The sequence below is a fragment of the Trachurus trachurus genome (assembly GCF_905171665.1).
Source record: "Trachurus trachurus genome assembly, chromosome: 17".
Lineage (NCBI taxonomy): Eukaryota > Metazoa > Chordata > Actinopteri > Carangiformes > Carangidae > Trachurus > Trachurus trachurus.
The window spans coordinates 18,672,254-18,696,671 of record NC_139900.1 but is presented as its reverse complement, the minus strand read 5'-3'; the positions used below and the strand labels follow the sequence as shown (position 1 = coordinate 18,696,671).

The 24,418-nt window shown below is 43.0% G+C and overlaps 2 protein-coding genes across 2 annotated transcripts in view; one reads left to right on the top strand and one right to left on the bottom strand.

The window, feature by feature from the left end:
- Positions 1-4,288: 4,288 nt before the first annotated feature.
- Positions 4,289-5,920, bottom strand: LOC311000575 (E3 ubiquitin-protein ligase TRIM39-like; the record flags this gene model as incomplete). Its single annotated transcript, XM_083991313.1, has 1 exon — positions 4,289-5,920. The coding sequence occupies one exon, from the start codon at positions 5,918-5,920 to the stop codon at positions 4,289-4,291; it is 1,632 nt and encodes a 543-aa protein (XP_083847439.1).
- A 6,511-nt stretch (positions 5,921-12,431) lies between these two features.
- Positions 12,432-24,418, top strand: part of LOC311000574 (uncharacterized protein) — a gene marked incomplete at both ends in the record, with an annotated part of 126,239 nt that continues 114,252 nt past the window's right edge. Inside the window, 2 exons of the mRNA XM_083991312.1 lie at positions 12,432-12,550; positions 14,904-15,208. Coding sequence (XP_083847438.1) covers positions 12,432-12,550; positions 14,904-15,208 — 424 coding nt within the window. The remainder of the gene's footprint in view (positions 12,551-14,903; positions 15,209-24,418) is intronic.

Below are 24,418 nucleotides of genomic sequence, written 5' to 3'. Positions count from 1 at the left end.
ACAGTACACCACAGTGCCACAGCAGAACTGTGGTTACTGTAATAAACACAGTTATTACTAACTCACAGTTGCCTCTGTCAATGTGGTTCACATTAATTCCCCAGAATACATTTTTAAAGAAAAAAAAACACAAATTGTGCCACAAAATGAATGAGTACAATGAAGGATTAGAAATAATAAACTAAAGTAAAAAACACATTGTAAAAATGGATTGGTACAGAAGCGCTGCTTGAGTAGCTGTTTACAGATCCAGGTGTTGTTCTACTGGCTTTGATAAAAGTCATAACATTGAATGATCCCTCTGTCTAAATGTCTGGATCCCTGAGAGACAAATCTGAGACATGTGAGGAGATTCACAACCTAATCTGAATCAATTTAGCTGCATGTTGCAACAGTTGAAGAAAAATCACCAATGTCCTTAGCTCCTAAGTTTGTTGCAGTGGGGATGAGTTCACTGATAATTCACATTATGGTGAGCCTGCTAAGGCAATAGAATAGACTAAGTGAAGGGCAGGGGGCAGATGTGCAGTTGAGGAATAGGGAAGTGGTTGAACTACTAGTCGCAGTAATGTGCAATGGTTTTAGGCACGGTGTCTAGATTCTTATCCATATGCAGTACCAACTGAGAGGCCTCTGATTGGTCCCACATTTATTCTGCAGCACGACAATGACCCAAAAATTACAGCCAGTGTTAAAAATAACTTTTTTTTGTGATCAACTCTTTATTGTTCTTTTCCATGTTAATCAAGGCAGACATTATGTGTTCAGGATGACCCAGTATACAGAGAACAATGGCAACTGTATCTGCCCCAACCCAAGACAAGGCCTGCACAAATATCTACAAAACAGTAACAACAATTACAGCAACAGATGTAATAATAATAATAAAAAGGAAAAGAGTATTAAAAAACAAAAATAAACAAACAAGCAAACAAAACAATCACTCACTCACCCATACAGTCACTCACTCATAACCCTTACCCCTCCCCTCCCTGGGATCCCACAGGTGATCTCAACATAAACATCATATACAAAATACTACAATAAATAAAAAATAACTCTTTAGTTCACAAGAAGAAGACTGAGTCTTGCAACAGATGGTACAGTATATGTGATCACTCTATTTCTTAAGATTCAGGTCATAATACATACATTGTATGCAAACATAGCACTGTATTTGTTGAAAAATTTAAACAGTGACAGTGCAGATTCACTTAACTGGATTAAAGAGTTTAACAGAGTGTGATGACGGAACGGATTATGGGGGTCAAAGGTCAGGGCAGCAGTAACCCTACAAAACATGATTTTGGGCATGTGACTGTGATTTCTCCAGAATTCCTCCAGGGAAACCCTTCAGATTTGGCACAATTCAACTTGGACTCAAGGGTGAATTGATAAGATTTTAGTGGTCAAAAGTCAAGATCAGTGTGTCCTCATGAAAAGATTTTTAATGGTCATTCAAGACTGAGGGCCCTAATTTCTTGGCGCAACTCACGGGGGCGCAGCGAAGCGAGCCCTGACGCAGCTGGCGCAGTGGCATTTTCCTCCAGTGCAACAAGGTGCGCAGCGGATTCGGTAAATTGGCAGACTGCTGTGCGCTGAGATGGGAGTGGTGGCGCAGCAGGGGGAGGTGTCGACAGATTCGCCGTGGCGCAGTGACAATTTGTTGCCGATAGACCGCGCGGAGAGTGCGCCGAAAGCTCGCCAGCTCCAACCTGGTCTAATGTCAGCGCAAGGCGAAGCGCAGCCAGCGCAGTGGCAATTTGACTGCCCAGCGCGCAGTGCAGACACGTCACCAAGACCTCACAGGCAGATTTCCACACTTCCAGGCACATTTAAATGCAATTAATAATAATAATAATAATAATAATAATAATAATAATAATAATAATAATAATAATAATAATAATCATCACAATAACCCCTATTTATTGTATCTGAATCAGCACATACACCTATATCTATATAGATTGTCCCGTCACACTGATGACCATCAAAGGCTTGCGTAATGGAAACTCAGCCTGACTGAATTAACACAGATGAAACCAGGGAGGGACTGAGACAGCCGTGGATGTCCCAAGAGCAGGTGTTGACACTACACACTGTGCCGTTGCAGATGATCAGCTATTTATTTATTTATTTACTTATTGATTTATTAGGGGCCAGCGCCGCATCGTCACGCGACCATAACAAATACAACTGAAAACAAATAAACTATCATCTCTCACAGCAAACCACAATCAGCCTCGGCACCATAGTGAGCAGATATTAACATCTCCCATCTCAGGTAAATTCTAAAGAAAAAAGAAAAAGAGAGACGCTCCGCGATGCCTCGTTACGCACAGCTGTTTGTTATGTTGTGATCTGTGCACACGTGTTTAAATATAGGTTACTAAATATGAGTGTCTTTATTAATGGAAAAGGGGTGTGTGTGTTTTGTTTTTTGTTTTTTTTTACTGGGCAACAGCTCTCAATCTGTCAGAGCAAACATCATAACCTCCTCCCTCCCAGACTACTTTTGCACCATCAGCCCGTGAGGTCTGTTCGCGTGACCGGACACTGCCAGCTTGGACTCACACCCCTTTTCCATTAATAAAGACATATTTAGTAACCTATATTTAAACACGTGTGCACAAACAGCTGTGCGTAATGGATGCATCGCGGAGCGTCTCTCTTTTTCTTTTTTCTTTAGAATTTACCTGAGAGGGGAGATGTTAATATCTGCTCACTATGAGCACTATGCCAGGCTGATTGTGGTTTGCTGTGAGATATGATAGTTTATTTGTTTTCAGTTTTATTTGTAATGGTCGCGTGACGATGCGGCTCAATAAATCAATAAGTAAATACATAAATATAGCAGATAATCGTGTAGTGTCAACACAGCAGTAATCCATCCTCATCTTTCATCTGTGCAGCCTTTGATCTGTCATCAGTGTGACGGGACAATCGATATAGATGTGCTGAATGTGTATGCTGTATAGGTGCTGATTCAAATCTTCTCTTCCACGGTGAAATCAAACGTCCGCCTTGCGCGCGCGGCGGATTTAAAGGCGAGGAGAGGAGCTCATTTGATTGGTGAAGATCTGACTCGGCTGTGTCAAACCCACTCCACGCCTTCTCTCCTCCCTCTATGCCATTTGCGCCGGTGGGAGGGAAGTAGGCGGGATGCGCTCCGCTGCGTCTCGAAGCAAAATCGCAATCTGCTCCTGGCCACTCCCCGTTGGCGAAGCGAAGGCGAGGCGCAGGCCTGATCCGCTCCGCCTGCACCTAGTTCACGAAAATAGAGCCCTGAGTATGACAAAATTCCACCTAGATGATTCATGAGTCTGAATAAACAGGAATGTAATATCTAACTAGTTCCTCAGCCCTTCCTAATAAACATACAGAATAGGATTAAGGCGAGTAAGTGAGTTCTGACTTTTTTCTCAGAGATCTTTTTGGGATATTTCAACATTTTGGCAAATTCACCTGTTGCCATAATCCCTATAGTTTTAGGGGTAGGTTAATTCCCTTTAATTGTCGGTGCAAATAGTTTTTAGATCGGCAGGGCAGAGACGAGCACGGAGCACAGTATTTCCATGTTTCCCTCATCAAACTCATCAAGTACACAATCCAACAACTCCAAAATGCTCTCATGGACAAGTTGTGACCTGCACATTCACCACGCTATGAAATAATAATGTAACATTACGAGATGGAGTTGTTTTCGAGGCAACTACATCCGAGACACGGCCGCTTGGCAGATTATTTGCTTCATGTGTCAATTATACGTCATTATTTCATATTGTGGTGAATGTGCAGGGCTCTGTCCACCAGAGTGTTTTGGAGTTGTTGGACTGTATATTTAGTTTGATGAGGGAAACATGAAAATACCATGAGCCTAGCTGAGCAGCTCATGTCTCCGATCTAAAAACAGCTTGCACCGACAATTAAAGGTAATGAACCTACTCCTAACACTATAGGGATTATGGCAATAGGTAAATTTGCCAAAATGTTGAACTATCCCTTTAATGGTCATTTGTACCTCATACAACCCCCCTCCAAAAAGCTGAATCTTCCCTTTAAAGTGAGAATTCTGAGAAAAAGAAACACCACTGAATATCACAGGTCAGTTCACTGGTTGTCTGTCAGGCTTGAAGAGGTGAAGCTCACCCACTGATCACTGCCACACTATCCTTGGGTAAAATACTGAAGCTCAGATTTCCTCCTGTGATGTACCGCGTGGAAGAGAAACTCTACATGGAACAAGTCCATTTCACCGTTTACCTCATCTTCTCAAATAACAAAGTCAGCTCCGATCTGTCTGTTCTACAGGTAGAATGACGAGAGGGGTGGCGTTCCTGCCGCCATGATGAAGACCGGGACAGAAGAAGGGGCTGAGTTCCCCTGTGAAGCAGCAGTTGGTGAAGGAAAAGAGATGAACTGCAGCGTCGGTGTCATAGAAGGAGACCAGACCCTCCTCGTGACTCACAAACACCCCCACCCTCTGAGGAGCTGGGGTCAGACTGATGCTGGCAACAGGGCTGGCTAGAGTAAGGAACTCGTTTCCATTCCTTAAGCCCACAGCCCAGTAGCCATTCACGGGACACAGTGGGATCACTTCCTTTCTGCTGATTGACCTTTTGACCACTCCTAGAGTCCAGTCAGTCTTCCCTGCCACCTGAACCTCGTAGTAAAACCTCCCAGAGGAGAAGCTCTGCCGTGCTAAGACGTTAGGATAGAGGGAAAACCTCTCCTCGTTGTCGGGCAGGTCCCTCATCACGTCACCACACTTCACTTCTTTGCCATCGTCAGAGAGGACGAGCCAGGGATTGGCTGTGTCGGGTTCCAGGGTCACATCCACTGTGTAATGCTGGACCCTCTTCATCTTGGCCTCGTAAAGCAGCCTCTCCTTTCTGGTGCTCAGCATCTCCTCCAGCTCAGCCACGGCTTTCACCACCGTCCCCTCGTACGACGGCAGACGGACGCTGACCCCTGTCCAGTTCTTGCCGCACACGGTGGCGTTTCCGGGTGTGATGCTGCGGAGCAGGAGGAGATGGTCCTGAGTGTGACAGAGCTTCCGGATCTCAGACGCTCTCGTTGTCAGCGCGGAGATATCCAGTTCCAGTTCTCCGATGAGACGATCGGCCTGCTGCTCTGTCGTCCTCTGCCTCTCCTCAACGCCCTCAATGAGCGCGTTCAGGTTTCTCTCAGCGGTCTGCATCAGAGCGGTGAAGACCTTGACGCCGTTCGCTATCTCCCCCTCCGCGTCTTCCTTACCGTGCGTTTTCAAGCGCTTGATCTGCTGGATCTTCTGCCGTCTCTCCTTGATGATCTGCTCCAGCTCGGCGCCCTTTGCTTCACATTCGTCTTTCAGAGAAACTATGCTGTGTGCCACGTGGTCTGAGACGGTGCAGAGCGAGCACACGTACGCCTGGTCCGTCTTACAGAACAGTTCCAGCGGTTTTCCGTGTTTTGAACACACCCAGTCCTCTATGTTCTGTACCGGATCCACTAGTGAGTGTTTTTTCAGCGGCTCAGAGGTCCGATGAGGATCCAGGTGAACGTCGCAGTAAGAGGCGAAGCACGTTAGGCAGGACTTCAGAGCCTTCATTTTAGTCCCTCTACAGATGTCACAGGGGATCTCTCCTGCTTTGGCCACTTGTATCTCCGAGGCTGCGTTGCCTTTGCTTGTGGCCGACTGTTTGAACTCCTCAGCCATCTCTGATATGAAGGTGTTGACCATCAGCTCGGGCCGCTTTTGAAAGTGTTTTTTACACAGGGGGCACTGGCAGTGGACCCTGTTGATGTTCCAGTGCTGTGTGATGCAGCTTTTGCAGAAGTTGTGTCCGCATGGTATGGTGACCGGCTGAGTGAAAACATCCAGACAGATGCAGCAGAGAAACTGCTCCTCGGACAGCAGGCAGTTTTTGGCTGCCATGACGACACACTGAGAGCAGGAATGAAAGCGAAAGTGAAATTGTTACGTTTATTATACAGATACGCAGTTCTTACATAATCCTTAAAACGTGCAACAACAAGAACACTGTGGGTATACTCGACAGGCTAGTTTGTCTTTAAAGTATGCCTTGTGTACAATGTTAAAGTTTTTAATAGTTTGTTTTTAACTGTTTGTCAGTGTTTAAACAGGACAAATAGATGTGACTGTACCTGGTTGGGCTGAAGAGAGGAGAAAGCGATCCTGACGATTATCCAGATAAAGTTTTATTCACCCTCAGACTCAGAGACTGGTGTCGCCTCCAGCATAGCTGATCCTGTGAACTACTATGTGTTATAAACAAGGAAGTCCTCCCCCTCCCTCTGCAGCTGCTCCTCCTCCTTCCAGTAAAATCTGTGTGTGTGTGTGTGTGTGGGGGGGGGGGGGGGGGGGGGGGGGGGGGGGGGGGGGGGGGTTGTGTGTGTGCCATTCAATGTTGGTCTACTTGTTTTGTCTTCCTTTAAAGGAGACATGTTCTGCCCCTTTTCCACAAATTAAAATAGTTCCCAGGTGTCTTTAAGACATGTCTGTGACATGGTCACATGGTCAAAATCCCCCAAGGATCAAACATCACAGCTCTTTTCATCCTCTCAAAACAGCCAGAACGGTTGGTTTCAGTGCCTGTCCTTTTAAATGCAAATTAACCACTTATTGCCCCGTCCCACCCCTTCTACTGGTCCCAGGAAGGGATGGTATCATGCAAATTCAAAAACTAGTTATATCATTGCCAGTCAAGAGGGGGAACAGATCTTTTGGTCAATTCTCACATTTTGGGGGCTGGAAGGCAAGACAAACACCCAAATATGTTAAAGAACCTTCAAAAAGTGATATTTCCATAATATGTCCCCTAACTAACCCAGGAACACTGATAGGTAGAAATGCAGTTTCTCACAAATGTTGTCCTAGTTTCTCAACACAGTCTGGGTCATAAGTTCAAATCCATAGTGTTATTATTTATATTTATATTTTCCCCTTTGCGCGTGCATGCGAAAATTTGTGCGCGTGCACGTGTGACGCGTGTGCGTCCACTCATGAACGGGCTCCTGTAGTAGTAGCGCTATTTAGAGTTGTGAGAAATTAAAAGCAGCCTCCTCTTTCGTCATATTCTGCAGCAACACTGTTGCTTCGGGCTGTGATCGTGCTTTTTTTTTTATCACTCATACTCTATATATATATATAGTGGTGCTTCTCCACCATTTCTTTCATTTTTTCCCCCAAAATATTTTTATTGTCAAATTTCTTAACAATTGAAGCAACAGATAATAAACACACACATATAATAAAAAAAAGAAACTTGACACAAACCATAATGTGTAAAAACAAAGTACACACAAAGAGGCTATCAGAGTTGAATGTCCACTTGAATGCACCAATTATGTAAAAATAGATACTCTTTAGGGAGGTCAACTACAGTTTCAAGTACCCCAGGAGGGGTCTCCACACACCACAACATTTCTGTAAGTCCGATTTCCACACTCTTAAATACATCTCTTTGCTATGACCATGGGCCGCCATCGTACTAGCAGTCCGACCCATTTTGTCCAAAGTGTTACAGATGCCAAGTAAAGCGGTTTCTCCACCATTTCTTTTAATTATGAATCATATTAGTGTGTTCTGGCATTCCCCATCCTTTCTTGTTCTCTAAAATTAACTGAAAGAGGTTCTCATCAGATACAACATGCAAAGTAATTAATCCAAGTCTCCCCACCCCCTTTACTCTTCAAGAATGACACCATTTTCCTCCTCAAGGCATTGGTTGTGGAGTCCCATAACTTCACCAAAGAAGGTTGTATTGTATTAAGAAAGTTAAAAGAAACAAGCTGTTTCTTTTTCAGTGCAGCTCAGTGCGGGGATCAGTACCCACACCTCTCAATGAGCAGGTTTCTGGATTTGTTTATTTTCAGAGTGAAGTTGTCAAGTTCTCCATGTGCTTGCGTATCTCTCTCTCCCTGTATTTCAGCTTCCTCCCACAGACCAAAAGTAATGCAATTTTCTGAAGTTGTTCATCTATGTCAGTGACCACATAATAGACTGATGACTGGTCCAGGGTGTAACTCACCCCCACCTTATGTCATCCTGGATTGGCTTCTACCCCACTTCAATCCCACATGGATAAGCTATATAGACAATGATGGATGTTTGTTTGTTTTATTTTATATCTATCCTTTCAGAACTGTTCTATGTTTCTTTTTGTGAGATTGGATCCAGTCAAGGGAGAACTATCTGCTTATATCATCCCTTCACAGTTTTGGCCTCCTTTGATGCACGCTGGTTAGCAAAGAGGTGTATAGACATGACAGAAAATTTGTAATGTAGTATAGTCCAGCCCAGAACCATGCTATTATATTATAGAAGATGTTGATTATTAACTGTAAAAACTTGTTTGATTTGGTTTGAAGTGTCAAATCTAACCAAATGATATTCAGGCACAAGACTGAAAGAGAAAGTAAATTCAAATGTGCTCTGTGGCTGTGAGTAAAGGTTCAAGGCCATGGAAAGTACCTGACGGCCCACACACAAGAGAGTAAAGAGATCAGATAAATACAATCATGTGCCGGTCAGACACACAAATATTTCCTCTTGGCTTATTGTGACGGCGTGGAGCCTTGCTTTCTGTCTCGTGTACTTGTGTGTGTATTTGTGTTTGTGTGTTGCATGCAGGTTCTTGGAAAGGGAGGAGCTCCGCCAGCTGGGAACACCTGGTCAGCATTCCTGGTTCCCTGATATAAGGACTCCACCTAGTTGGCAGTTGGCAGTTGGCAGCTGACGCTTTGTTGTTTTTCGCTTTGCACTTACAACATGAACTTCACGCCGTACACCACCTCCATTTACGCCCACATTATGTTCAAACTCTCACACTACACTAACAGTAGGTGTGAAAATTATACAGCTAAAAGACAGAAGAGACATAATATTGTTGAAGTTGTGCATATTTTTCCTGAAGAAGTTTAAAATTGTTACTATATGTTGTGTAAAAGGATAGATTATTTCATGTAAACTTCTTAATTATGTACTTCCTTGTACTAAAAAAAGGGAAAACTTTAGAGTTCTCTTTTTTATAGGTTATTATGGTATTATTTTACCAGTCCGGCCCACTTGAGATCAAATTGCACTGTACAGTATGTGGCCCAGGATTTATTTCCTCTTTAAAGACACTGTAACTTGTAAAACCGTTACACTGTAAAACACATTTTCAGAGGTCTCAAATAAAAAAGCAAAAATGTTGGGTATATGTGGTATACGTATGCAAACATTCAGAAAGTTGGCTTGAAAATGGATGATGACTTTAAATGGTACATTATATTTAATCACATCAAAAATACTGTTATTAGACAAACTTTGAGCAAGGTCCAACAAAATAATTTCACTGGTATGAATAACACCTTTGACATTATTAACATTTTTTCTATTACTGTACTGTGATAGAAAAATAAAAATAACATAACCCTAACCCTTAATGTTACTGGCAGGTACAATCCATAGTCCTCACATCTCCTCAGTCCATCCATCAGAGACTAAGGCTGGTCCAAGACTAGATCGAGTGTTGCCACTGATGACTTATCCTTTAGACAGACATGAAACATCTGCATCAGCCCCGCTTGGGGAGCTAAACCAAATGATTTTCAGATGTAAGAGTTCCACAGAAATCTGGCAGAAGAACTCACCTCCCACCTCAAATCAAACAGGGACTTGCCGATATTACTAACAGACCGTCTCTGGTTGAGGCCTTTTCCTCACTACACCCTCTCATCTGGTTTTTATTTCATGTCTGCAGACAAATGTGGTTTGAATTAGGGCTGAAGTCAGTGCAGCAAGGGGAGTCCCCAATGCCTCTGCTACTGCACCTGGCTCTAATTCTCCTCTTTGGTAGGTGGTGTAGAGGTTTACAAGTCTCTCACCTGTTCTATACAACTTTATGTTACAGGGAATGAGATGACTTTTCTGTCTGTTTGCAGGTGAATGATTTCTGAGACACAGATTAGCATGTTCTTTTTCATCCCCCTCAGTTCAGACTGCTGTTCAGAGCTGGTATGAGGTCAGTTTTGATGGAAGATTTTTTCCATGTGCATATGTCAAGGTACAAGGTTCAATTTATCGTCACTTTCACATGAAATTAAATTTGTTCTCAGGACCAGCATCATATGATACCAGTCAGTCCTAGCATGTAGGCTATAGTTAACAACAAATAAGCATAAATAATATACAAGTATACAGTGATTAAAAGTGACATGCCAATGTTGTATTTGAACAGAAGCTCAACATTTTAACCTGGTAAGTCACTGGACCTCAGATTTTAAAGAAGTTATAATGGATGTAAGTCTTATTATTGCTATAGCTTTGCTACATTAGCATTAGCAGTTTGCCAATCTAAAAGAAACATGAGTTCAGCATCAAGCTTCATTCTTTCACTCACTTCACTCAACAACAGCTGTTTCCAGCGATGGGCATTTTATACAGAAATACAACTATTATCGTATTATTGTCTTTTTTGCAACCATATTCAAAATATCCTATAATCAGGTTGGAGTTGATTCCAGCCTTTTTTCCATCTGCAGTAGCTGTCTTGGTCCAACAGAGGGCTGTGGTGGAGCTGGAGCGAGGACACAGGAGACAGGAGACAGGAGGCTGGATAACAGAAGAATGGGACAGCAGAGTTGAGCAAACCACAACGTATAAAGCAGTAATGTAAGGACAATGTTCAAAGGTTCTTACATACACCAGGGAAATGGACCATGTCACATCCGTGCTCAGATCACTAGACTGGCTTCCTGTGACTCAAAGGTTAGACTTTAAAATCTTCCTGTTGGTCCTCAACACACTAAATGGTCTTGGACCAAAACATATTCTAGATTTATTAAATCCACATGAAGCATCGTCTGGGATAGGTCCACTGTGTGTTCCCAGGATCGGAAGCCAACAAAGTGAAGCAGCATTCAGTTTTTATGCTCCAGACTGCCTGTACACCTGAGGTCAATTCATGTAAGTCAGGGTTGAAAATGTCATGATTTGCTAGCTTTTAGCTAAATTCAATGTATCATTTTAATGATTTAATCATTCTAGTTGCTATTATTGTCTTTCTTTTCCTTTTAAATGTATTTTTCTGTTTTTGATTTAAATGTATTTCTATGCCTCTGTAAAGTACTAAATTGCCTGGTGTATGAATTGTGCTATACAAATAAATTTGCCTTGCCTTGAATGAATAAAATCAAAGTCAGTGAGGATTTAATACTGTGAATTAATTCTAAGGTATTTATTAAAAGCCAACTTCAAACTTCAAAATGCACGATTCAAATGGATTACAGGGGGAACAATCATGTTAGAGCACATCTGTTATTTCCTCTCTCGTGTTGTTTATGTCTTCTTCAACCTGAGCTGATGAAAGCAAAGAGGAAGAGACACTGAGTCTCCCAACTTAAAAGACGGTATAAGGGGGAAAAAAACAACCAACTACTACAACCCATGAAAAGTTTGTGTTTTACAGTTTCTCACCAGCGTGAAAACTAAACATGCCTCTTCAAAGAGCAGCAGGGGAAGTGGTGGATGCAGCAGACACCTCTGCAGCTTTGGCATTAAAAATACATATCACTGGAACTGGTTTTCTGATCTGGTTTTCCTAATGATGCCACTCCAAGCCTCTCATGGCTGCAGGCTCACATCCTGCTCAACACAGCTTCAGATCCATGCCCAACCTTCCTACATAAGATACACAATCTAAGACATCATTAAGTGACATGCATAACTCAAAATGTGAGCACCCAGAACACTGGAATTATAAATAGGGACAACTTTTGAGTGTCTGAGGGAAGACATCAAGATTATTTACTGGAAACTGGGAGATCAAAGAATATTGAAAAGCAGGAAGGAAGGTAGGAAATATATAGGGATGAAGGCAAAGAAGATTACTGTAGGTTGTTTAGGCTAATATGAGGATTGAGACATCAGTGTGGATTATTGTGGGGAAAACTGACAACCAACGTGAATGAGCGGGAGTCAAGAGATGTGCAGAGAGAGGAATTAAAAAGGAAGAGAGGGAGCAGGAGAGAAAAAAGGAGTGTGAGGAGGCAGAGACAGAGAGAGAGGATACAGCAGCAGACTTAAAAAACTTAAACTTAAAAGACCTTTATTGTCCTTGCGGAAATTTGTGCTGCACAGCAGCTCAACAATCATCACAATCCCACTCAACACATATCATACTTAAACAAATCATACATTAAAAAGAAGCATCATACGTATAAATAAAAATAAAAGTCAAGGTGTATGCAAGAGTCCAGGGATCCCGTAATGTGTGGGTGTGAGTGTGTGTGCATGATTAAGGGGGGGGGGGGGGTCAGCGCGAGTTATTTAGTAGAGCCGTGGAGTGAGGGACAAAGGAAAACTTATATTTGTTTTTCCTGCAGCGTGGAACCCTGAAGCGTCTCCCAGAGGGCAGGAGCTGGTACTCCTCGTGTAGCACATGTGCAGAGTCCAGTGTGATTTTCCTGGCCAGCCTCAGGGAGTGCTCAGTCCAACTGTGGAGAAAGCCACTCTCCACAGATACACCTGCCAGCTTGGAGCAGATTCTCAGGAGTCTCTGTATCCTGCCCTTTAGCTGGACAGACAGACCACAGAACCAGACCGGACAAACGTACAGCAGGACAGATTGAATTGTGGAGCAGAAGAACAGATGTAGAATGTCTCTACTAACTCCAAAAGATCTGAGTCTCCTCAGAAAGTGGAGATACATGAAGATTGTCAGAGCAGCAGTGCGAGTCGCCAGCCGAGCAGCGCCATGACACTCTATATAGACGATCTGCCAACTGAGAGGGATCGGACGCTGAGAGAGATCCTGGATATGTGCAGACAGATCACAGTGTGGACATAGAGACCGGCCGTCCTCAGGCTGATGTGGCTGTGTCCACTCTGTTCCTCACTGAGACTGACTGTCAGTGTAAAAGCTTGGATTTCCTCTGTGGCCACAGAAGCAGCAAGATATGTGAGAGCAGCATCACTACAACAACACAATCTATTGATGTCACATCTCATACTCAAATGTTTCTTTTTGCACAAATAGCCTAGACCTTTAATACATGTATCACAATTGTTCTTGTTCTTGTTCGTTATTGTTATTTTACTGTGTATCTATAGTGGCATGCAAAAGTTTGAGCACCCCTGGTCAAAATGTCTGTTACCGTGAACAGTTAAGTGGAAGATGAAATGATCTATATTCAGGAAATATTTGTATGAAATATTTGTATATTTATATGTGGAAAATGTGTTCAGATTGAGAAAATATATTGTAACTTTGGACCCCAGGAAGAATAGTCGCTGCTGAGGTAATGACTAATGGGGATCAATAATAAACTAATAAACTAATCTCTAAAAGGCATAAAGTTACAGATGACACATTCACATTACATTTAAACAATAGTTATACATTTTTCTTTTCATCTTTTACATTTTCAAACTGACAGAAAAGGAAAAAGGCCTGCAGCAAAGGTTTGGCCACCCTGCACAGTTAGTACCTAGTAGCCCCCCCATTGGAAACTATCACATTGTGTAAATAGTAAATATCTTGTCTTGAGAACTCAAGTCTCCTGGGTTTCCCATTCTTTTGCAGGCTGCTGATTTGTTTCCCTTTTTCACTATGAAACTGTAGAAAACAAAAATAATACCCTGATATTGCTGAAAATATTGCAAAAGAGTGTTTCATTTTTAATTTTATGTCTTTTGGAGATCATTTCATCTTCCACTCGCGTAAGAGGGATAATTACACATTTCTGGCAAATTGGCCCATTGCCATAATCCCTTTAGTCATAGGTTCATTACCTTTAATTGTTGGTGCAAGTGGAGCAGAACCGTGAGCTGCTCAGAGCTACGCTACGGAGGCTAATGGAATTTCTTGGTTTCCCTCATCAAACTCATCAAATACACAATCCAACAACTCCAAAACGCTCTTGTGGACAAGTTGTGAATGTTACGAGACAGAGTTGTTTTCGAGGTAACTTCATGCAAAAACGCTGATGCGCATTCCTGTCGAGGGCAGTTTTTCGGCAAGCAGTCTCTGCATTTACCTTGAAAACAACTCTGTCTCATAATGTTCCGTTATCGTTATCTCATATAGTGTGGTGAATGTGCAGGTCACAACTTGTCCACAAGAGCATTTTGGAGTTGTTGGATTATGTATTTGTTGAGGGAAACCAAGAAATCCCCTTAGCCTCCGTAGCGTAGCTCTGAGCAGCTCGCAGCTCTGCTCTGCTGTTCTAAAAACAGCTTGCACCGACAATTAAAGGTAACGAACCTACTCCTAACACTATAGGGATTATGGCAATGTGCCAATTTGCCAAAATGTTGAATTATCCCTTTAACGGAGTGCCACTGTATTTACATTTTTGGTGATGTCTGATTCATTGTTGTCTGTACTGCATGTTGAACTGAACTGAATTGAACTGAGGGAATCAGACAGCGAGAGAGAGAAAGAGATAGCGAGAGAGAGAAAGAGAGAGAGAGAGAGAGTAGGAAGACAGTCAGCTTCCCCAGAGGAGAGTGGGCTCACTGAGGGAGTGACACAGCGTGAGAGAACTGCCTTTACACTCTTTACACTCTCTGATCGCTGCTTTAAGCACAGGATCTCTCCTGTGGCACAGACGTCCAGGTCTGAAGGGGACAGAGGGAAAGACCGAGAACGAGACCGAGGGCAGTAACGTGCAGTGTGAGGCAGAACTAACAGAGGAGCACAGGAGATAACAAAACTATAGACATCATCACAACACAAGCGTTTCCCAGGACGTTTCTTCCACACAGCGAGAGAAGTGCAAGGACCAAAACTCTCACTGTGGCAAAAAAAACAACAAAAAACAGGAGACAGAAGAGAACCAGACTAGAGAAAAGGGGAGGGGGGGGACTAGTGAAGATTAACTGTCAGACTAACTGTGGAGTATCTAAACAGTGCTCTGCTCAGCCCAGCAGGGAAGATGTCCAAGTCCTCCTCCCGCCTGAGTCGACCCGGCTCAGCAGGCTCAAAGAGCCCCAGCCTGAGAAAGGAGCTGCAGGGGAACCGCTCATGCATGCTGCGGATCGGCGAGAGGCTGATGAGGGCAGGCAGCGAGGGAAACCTGGTCCAGAGACCGCTTCCAGCCCAGAGCCAGAGCCACGCTTCCTCAGCTGGATTAGGACAAAGATCAAATGGGCAGACGCAAGCTCCAGCCCTGAACGACAAAGCCAGCCAGCGCACAGGAAGCACCTCCAGCAAAGGTAAGGTGATACAAGCCCAGGAAAGCATCCTAAAATAACAAAGCAGCAGGAAGGCTGAAGATGAGAAATATGCTGTACAGTCACAAGAGTCATGTAGCTCTTCTACAAGGAGGCACTCCGACCCTGACCTGTATCTCTTTTATCTATTCTGTAACCTCTCTAATCTCACTCCCTGCACTGTTTCAGTGGCTCTCAGTTCCCCAGAAGTGGTTTTGTGTCGCCCAACATTAAGAACAAGATGTTGTTGTGTCAGTGAGTATTGTCAGGAATATCTGAACAATCCCAGAATGAAATTCCCTTAAGGCTGAATTCATTTTTCAGCCAACACAGGAACGTTTCAGATATATTTCATATATGGAAAAACAAGAAATCTTAACTCAGGTATAGAAATATGTGGGGAAAAACACAACAGGATGGAAGGGAAAACTGAAACCAGCTCCTACCCAAATGTCCCAATCCAGTTACACCCATGCAGTTAGGGTTATATGTATGAATGAATGAATGAATGAATGAATGAATGAATGAATGAATGAATGATTTTTTTTTTTCATGTCATGCCACCAAAATATATATAATAAACACTACAGGCTGAAAGTTTGGAAGCATGATCAAATTTGTTTTAACAAGATCATAGTTCCACTGGTGTACTTTGTAACAAAATAAACATGGTTATTATATGAAGAGTCACTTTTCAGGATACATAGGCTACATACAGAATGACTTTGCTTTCTTCAAAGTAACAACAGTTTTTCCGACTGATCAGTCCAATCCATCCCACACAAGCTCAATTACAGAGCGGTCTGGAGACTGAGAAGGCCAAACCATTTTACAAAGTTCTTCTAGTCTCTTCAGGGTGTAGTGAACTTCTTTGTTGGACACCATTAGGCGTTGTGCAATTTATCTTTCAGTGTATCCCTATTTCCTCACTGTACAAATCGGTACACAGCTGTTAGCCATTTCTGTGGTAGTTTGTCAGAGATATGAACACAGTTGAGATTTATTTGGATTTCTGTATGTAAACTCTCAAAAGCCAAAGAGCTGAATTGAATAATGCAAACTGTGATTTGTTTTTCACTTTTGCACTTAAGTTGTGAGTCTTGCACATCTTCTCAACTCTTTTGTTTTGGTAACATTTATTCAGCAATGGTCTGGTAACATCAATGTATTATCTAAGGGTAAATTGAGGAAAATGGTGCATATCAATGAAAGCAAAGTCTGATCATACAGTAAATACATCCTAAATTCATAGAACTCATACTGTTTTTTTTAAGGAAGGCATTGTGAACAGAAACTTGAAGTTGCTTCCAAGTGTTCGGCCTATGGGACCTGCTTCCAAACTTTTGGCCTGTAATGTATATATAATATAATGTAATATAATAATAATATATAATATAATAATAATAATTAAATATGAACCATTTGTGTGTATCTTTGTCATAACTATGTAAAGTGGGTAAAAGGTGTTTTCTGAGGTCACACTGACCTTTGACCTTTGGCCACCAAAAAAATCTGTTCCTCCTTGAGCCCATGTGCTTAAAAGTTCCATCAACGTGTAACCAATAAATTGAGTCCACGAGAATAGAGCAGAGAGACATATGCAATTTTAAAATAAAACAGGAAGTCCCACAAAAAGTCCAACATGGGCAGGCCACATTTATACTGTTCTTTTTGTCAAGACAGAAGAAGCTCTCTAGAACTGTTTGCCCAGTTTGCTCATTGTTGAAATTGGAACAACATGTTTTGGTGTTTCCTACCTCATGGTGGTTTATTTCAGGAATATTTAACTGATTGAGTGCCAACCACGTAATTTCTCATTTTTCGTTCCCATGCGTTGAGTGCCAAAAACGAGATTTCTCGTTTTTTGCTTTCTTTTTAAATTATGAAACTAGACACTTTAACACACCTTATGTGTAAATTTGGGGACTCTACGACGAGTAGAACTGAAATAGATGACGATCAGAAACTCATGACAGCTCATGATCTGGAAGTTTTTATCATAACTCGGCTTTTGCAAACGGAGTTCTGCATGTGGATGCAGCAGCTGCTCCGCTCTCACCCGCGAGGCTCCAGCAGCTCGGAGCCGAAACAGGAAGCTCTCAGCCGACAGTCCCGCCCGGTCTTCATCTGGAGCAACATCGTGTCCTCCCCAAGGTCCTCCCGTGGTAAAATGTGATGATCCCTCGGTCAAAGCAGACCAGCATCACCGACCCGTACCACAGAAGGACCGCGACCACCGGTAGGACCGGTGTTCCGGACCTGCTGTGGCCGAGAGACCATCACGTTCTGCGGCAAGAGGCTGTGACACGGCACGGTCAAGGGGGCAGTTGTCAGTCTGAGAAGTGAAGCTCACTTCCGCGTTCAAAAAGCTGCAATCCCCTCGGCTGTCGCTGGGGGCTGGCTCCAGAAGGGAGCAACTCCAATCGAGCCCCATGTTAAAATAGCCGATTTTACAGCTTAAAAAAACATATTTACAGCCTGGTACATTTTATTTTTTTGGTCTCAATCGATAGTTTCTACCCCCGCACACACTCTGAGGGGGGTGAATTTTTTTTAAACTCTACCGTTTTACTATTATTAGGTTTAAAGCTCTGGCCAATCAGGGCGCAGAACCGTTGAGTGACAGGTCCGGCGACCGCTGTTACGAGGCCAGTGGGCGGGCTCTCGGCCGGCCAACGGCCGCACCGCTCCAAATATGGCAAGTAGAATCCAACATGGCGCGGTTCTAACCCCCGTAGTAGCGGCACAAAACAGACTCCCCCAAACCAATGGGTGACGTCACGGACGCTACGTCCATTCTTTTTACAGTCTATGGGCACGGTGCGTCTGTGTTATTGTTGTTTAGTGGCACACTTGACTAAAACTTTGGAAAGGAGTGCGGCACTCAATGAGTTAATATAGGCTGAAATTGGGGAGGTAATGAGATCTCAAACAAATGTGTTTCATCATGTTGTACATTTATATGTTCCAGATGGGGTTAGAAAAGCACAGAGGAGATTCATGTCTGTCCTCTCAGTCCTGCATCGGGGCAGAGTTGTTGCTGTCTTGCGGCCAAAGCTCATGCATGAACTGTCAGTGTCGGTCGGTCACTCCTCTGCCTTTCACTGCCACTCTCTGGACAGGCTGGCTCTTTTCTTTTTCTTATTTTTTTTTAAAATTCTTTCCCCCTTTTTTTTAAAGAAGTGAAAATGAAGATAAGATAGACTTTACAATAATAATGTCCTTGAGCACACAGCATAACCACAGAACTAACTCTTGACTCTAAAGGGAAAACCCAGTTTATCTCACCCCCACCATCTCAGCTTCCATAAACGTTTTCCATCCATGGTCATCAGTAACAAAACCTTCCAAAAATAATTTATATTTAAAGAAACCTTTAAACCTATGGATCCACAGATATGCATTGTCAGCAGTGTCATGGACGGATTACTGCATGGGCAAAGTAGGAATGCCCCAGAGCCAATAGGAGCCCTCGGCCTTCAGAGTTGTGTGTGTTTTTTTGTTGTTGGTACAATTAAAAAAAATTAAAAAAACGGAATGAATGTGGTTTTGAAAATGTAGTATGATAATAAAAGCAATTGAATGCTTTAGAAATTATACATTTAAATCAGTAATGTGTGATGACACAATGACGTACGTACGCTGGGGTCAAACGTAGGCTACAGTGCGTTTTTAAAATGGAGAAGCGGGCGCTCAGTGGATCAGCTAAACGAAAACAAAGGCAAGAAAAAGCTGAAACGGCTGAAACTGCACCATGAAACTGGCCGTAGAGGACAAACTGGTCCGAGAGTTGGACTTTGATTACCTTTCCTTGCCAGGAAAAAGCCGGTGGTTTAGGTGAGTAGTTTCTAGGGCTGTAGCCGATAGCCGAGTACTCCAGTACTCGCTCCCCCACATCCACACCCCACCCAGTCGGACGGTCGGTCTGATGACGAGTGCAATTTAAACACGTTAGCGCGATTTAGTGCATTTGTTTATTATCATTACGCGACCCCTCCATGTGCCTGTGTTTGTGTGTGTCTGTGTGCGCCAGCGCGAGGGGGAGAGAGAGAGAGCTACAGGGCACCACAGACTGTTTATTAACGGGAAAGTTTCGTTTTTAAATATAGGTGGTTACCTATATTTTAATTGAGGCGTGTTTTACTCTATAATCCTGCAAGGGCTGGCTATTTGAACTTGCTGTCCCTCCCATAATATATTGTCCTGTAGGCCTACATGGCAGGTTCCAAACAAAACAGACCTAAAATGACAGTAATTTTGTGTGGTTGTGTGTTGCCCAGTGTTGTTATGTGCGTAATGGGAAGAGCGCCTTTGCGCGCGCACTGTTTGCGCGTGTGGGCAGGGGCCCGTGGCGAGTTTGTTTTCCAGGGCCCGTGGTCATGATAATCTGTCTCTGACTGGACATGTAATAAGACATGTCCATGTGCTGTGTAAAACAAGTCTAATGTTTGTTCACAATCAATATCAACTCAAATGTCTGTCTTTACACTGGCATGTTACAAAACATAACTAACGTCAGTAAGTAACAAGCCGTGTAGATCTTAGTACTGAACGTACAGTTCTTTGTTTAGAGTTTCCAAACCCAGACTCCGTTTGACTGCACAATATACAAGCATCATTTCCTTTCAGGGTCATGTGCTCTCTAACAAAGGAAACACTTCCACACGGGCAGCTCAGGCCTCACCTCATTGTTATTCAGAGAATATAATCCTGATCTTCAGGATGCTGTCAGATTATATATTTTTTACAGACCGAAGACCAACCTTCCATTATATTCAGAGCCTACAGCAATGTGTGTGTGTGTGTGTGTGTGTGTGTGGGGGGGGGGGGGGGGTAGAAAGAGTTTTATGACTGTACAAGTAGACTATTATTCTCTTTCAGGGGACATTTCTGAAATACTTTATAATGAGGCTACATGACTAAGGTGCATGTTAATGCACCATAGTCATGTACATGTATGACTCAGAATGAATTCATGCTTAAATTAAATTAAACATACCACAGATATGCAGTGAGCAGCAGGGGTGCTGCAGGTTTTTTTCAAAATCAAAGGAAGAGTCCAAAATGTTATCGAAAATGTTGGGTTGGTATAAAAAAACAGTTTTTAGTTTCCTCCTCCTCCTCCTCCTCCTCCTCCTCCTCCTCCAGCCTGAGGATGGAGATCAGTGCCAGGAGTGAGCGAGCCAGTGGCGTCACGGCCCATTTCAGAGATAAGGATAAAAAAGTTCTCCAGTCAAGTCAGAAAGTATCTGTGTCCCAGTCAGCTGACACTCCTCTGTTCTGGGAAAAGATCCCTCATTATTTTCATCCATAGCATGTCTCTGTTTGCCAGAGAGCGACAGGGTTGGGGGGCAGTAATGCAAACTTGTCAGTGTTGTTGAAGTTGCTTGTTTACTAGTATAAATCAATGTCAAAGGTCACTAAATGCCCTAGATGGAGTGACAATATGGAAAATGTGACATTTCAGCTTTAGTTTTGTATCTTCCCTTTGTGGACATTTCCACACTCATAATGAAACTCCTCAGTGTGTTTGTGTGGCGTCTCATCCAACCACATGGAAAAAGAAGTGTCTCTGCTGCTCAGTCAAACAAGAATCAGCAGCCTCCTCCACTCAGACCAGTCTCAGCTTACATCTTTGTTTATCCAGACTCATATGGAATAGCAACAATTATGCATAACATTCTCATTATTACTGTGTGAAGTCCTTGAGTAGTGGCTGAAATGTTTTTGTCTGGTCACAGTGACCTTGACCTTTTGACCTTACACAACTGAAGTTGAAGTCGGTAGGTGGAAGTAACCAAACCACTCGCAAAGAAGAATGAGGATGTATGTCTTTGTCATAATCAAAAAAACCTTGAGGGATTGGCAACAACATTCCATTTTCATGGGAAAAGAAGAAATGAAACATTTGAGCGTGTCCACGTGTTCGCCTCTGTCGCTGACATGAGAAATGATGGAAAGAGCTGAATGAAGAATGAAAGGAGAGCAAGTTTGAAGGACACTGAACACTCACATCAAACTAAGATTACAATTAGGTTTACAGCTCATTGTACGTATAACCATCCACTGCAGCAGCAGTAGCAGAGCCGGCCCTCCCTATAAGCGAACTAAGCAGCTGCTTAGGGCCCCGCAGCCACTAGGGGGCCCCCAAACTTTGCTCAATCATTTGTCTAACCGTCTCTGACAAGGGCAACATGTAACCCTTGACCCAACTGGCAACAATGACCGTGACACGCATACGTACAGTAAACGTAACGCAGACTGTGGCCGTTCTCCGGTAACGAGCGCGCACCACCCCTTCCCCCCCTCTCCCCCCTGGCCCCCTCCCTCCCTCACTCACTGAGATCGCGATTTGCGAGGAGGTGATTAGCTTTTGGACAGCGACGATGTCCAAAAGGATATATCCGTCAGGTGTGGAAAATAGGAAAAAGAAGAAGGTCGAGGACGAAAAAAAAGGTCTGTTTACAGTGAAAAGATAACAGCTGTTTTCCTGTGAGGGGATAAAGGATCAATCACCCATTTATTAATGGCTGATTAGATATGTCATGTTGCCACATCCTCATTCCCCTGTGGCTGGTTCCAGTCATACAGTTGGTAAGTTTCTTGTTTGTTGCCACAATATGTTTATCTCTGTTGGAAAATTAAATTGTGTGTACACAAGTGGCTAAAAAAATTCTACTAATCTTCTCCACAGCTCCATTGGTTACTGCTGATGATGCTGCTGACCAACCAACATCCTCTATCTTCTTCTCAACTGAAGTTTTGTTTTAAGGGTTCTAGAATTTAGCTGTACGGATAATTTAAAGAAAAGAAATCTGTTCAAACTGTAATCTTTTGTAGAATCTTTTATCTTTCTGCTACATCAAAAGTAGTGATTTAATACTGCCGGTTTGGAGCCACCTATTGCCATTCACAATATTAACATTAACATTCAGACAAAAACAAAGTAGAAGAAAAAATGACAAGTGCAATTAGACAGCTTTAAGTGTTTCAGTGACTCTAATTAGTAATAAAATATCTGCTCGCCATCATGTTGATAGAGGTACAATAAAATATGCAAGGGTTGCATACGGTAGCTGGTTTTATGAATATTTGATGGTACATATATACACTGTGAGGCAGGGCCCCCAATTTTATCCTGCTTAGGGCCCCCAGATGTACAGGGCCGGCCCTGAGCAGTAGCAGCAACAGTCACTCACTTTAATACAGTTAAATTCTGTTAAAACTGTTCTTCACACATTTAGGACAGAACAAAAAACGTAATACTTTATAATAAGTACACACTTTTAGGCATTAGTTAAAGCAGAAGTAAGCGATCCGGTCGTTTTCGCTAATGCTGCGTTCGAGGCAGGCTTTTGAAATCGTAAATTACAGCTTCAAGTCACAACTTACGACTTTGTAGCGTTCCAGGCAACCCACTCGTGTTTTTCCGACCTGTTTTACCTGTGAAAGTCACTATAACGGCCACTCGTAACTTCCGACCCGTGAACTCGTACCAGATCAAACTGGTACAACTTCACAGGTCGGAAAAACACGAGTCTACGAGTTTCCTTGAACGCACCATAACAGTCCTCGTCCCTACGTCACCACATTCACGGCGTCCCTTGGCTGCACACACAGCCCTGCATGCCGTTCTCTCTCCTCATTGGATAAAAACTGTAGGATACGATAAATGTTTTCTCCTCGGCTCAGAGCAGAGCAGAGTGACTGACAGACCCGTGTTTCGGTCCAAACACTCTATGTAAGTGATTGCTGTCGGAAGATATAACTATTTAAGACTTATATTAACACAAATATGTGTGGCGGCCTGGGAAAACCCGTCGGATGTCGCGGACGTTCGATTGTGGCAAATAGCCAAAATAGGTGAAAAAGTACTATTTCCACGATTTTGATATTTTGTGTGATTCTGGTACTTTGAACTCCCTTCTACATCGTGGTGAATAAATATTTTAAGAAAACAAAACAGAAAGTACTTATTTTTATGTTTTTATGGCGAGTAGAGCGTTTCGTTTCCAGCTGAGCCACAGCACAGCTGAGCTGCAGCAGCAGCGCTAGAGGAGAGGACGTCCGTTGTTATTGTTGAGGTAACATTCAAGGACCCTCGGAAAGCAGAGAATCCCGCGATTCAGATGCTTTTTTACAGCTCGTCTTCATCATAAACGGTTCGGGAGGTTTTATTTTTGTTGTTGATGTTTTGTAAAACTTGTGCAAGTGCCGATGATAAGTTCGGTTTAGCGCCGATGCTACGTTCTGTTTAGCATTGATGCTACGTTCGGATTAGCATCGATGCTACGCTAGGTTAGCGTCTGTTCCCGTACCACGTGATTACACGCACCCTATACGGTCCCTTCTTGTCACAGAGGCACCATTCAGGGACCCTCGGAAAGCAGAAAACCACACGATTCAGATACAGTTTACAGCTCATCTCTATCATAAACGGTTCAGAAGTTGTTTAATGTTTTGTAAAACACTCGTCTTTAGAGGGTTAAAACAGCAACGTTCTAGTTAAAGCCATTTTTCTCACTTTTCAGTTTGTTGGTCATAATAGATTAAAATGCCCATAACTTTTGATCTGAAAGGGCTATCTCAGTTATTCAAACAGTTATGAATGGCTGAAAACTTCTAGTTTATGGAAATATCAAAAAATGAAAATGTCAAAATCCCACCATGTGAAGGGTTTTCCCAGGCCACCACACATATCACTTACTTCTGCTTTAAAGCAGATATCAGCTTTACGGCCGTTTCAGCTAATGCTGCGTTCAAGGCAGGCTTTTGAAACCGTAAGTTACAGCTTCAAGTCACAACTACGACTTGGTAGCGTTCCAGGTAACCCGTAGCTCGTGTTTTTACCATCCTGTTGTCTGTGAAAGTTCCCTATAACGGCCACTCGTAACTTCCGACCCGTGAACTCGTACCAGATCGAACTGGTATGACTTCACAGGAAGGAAAAACACAAAGTACGAGTTTCTTTGAACGCACCATGAGTTAGCAGCCCCCGCCCTTGTCAGGCATCAATTGGTCCTCGTGCTACGTCACCACATTCACGCGCATCCCTTGGCTGCACACACAGCCCTTCATGCCGTTCTCTCTCCTCATTGGATAACACTTGTATCCCACAAGGAAAATTTTCTCCTCGGGTTACAGCAGAGCAGAGTGACGGAGAGACTCGTGTTTAGGCTGAAATACTTCATGTAAGTGATTGCTGACGGAAAA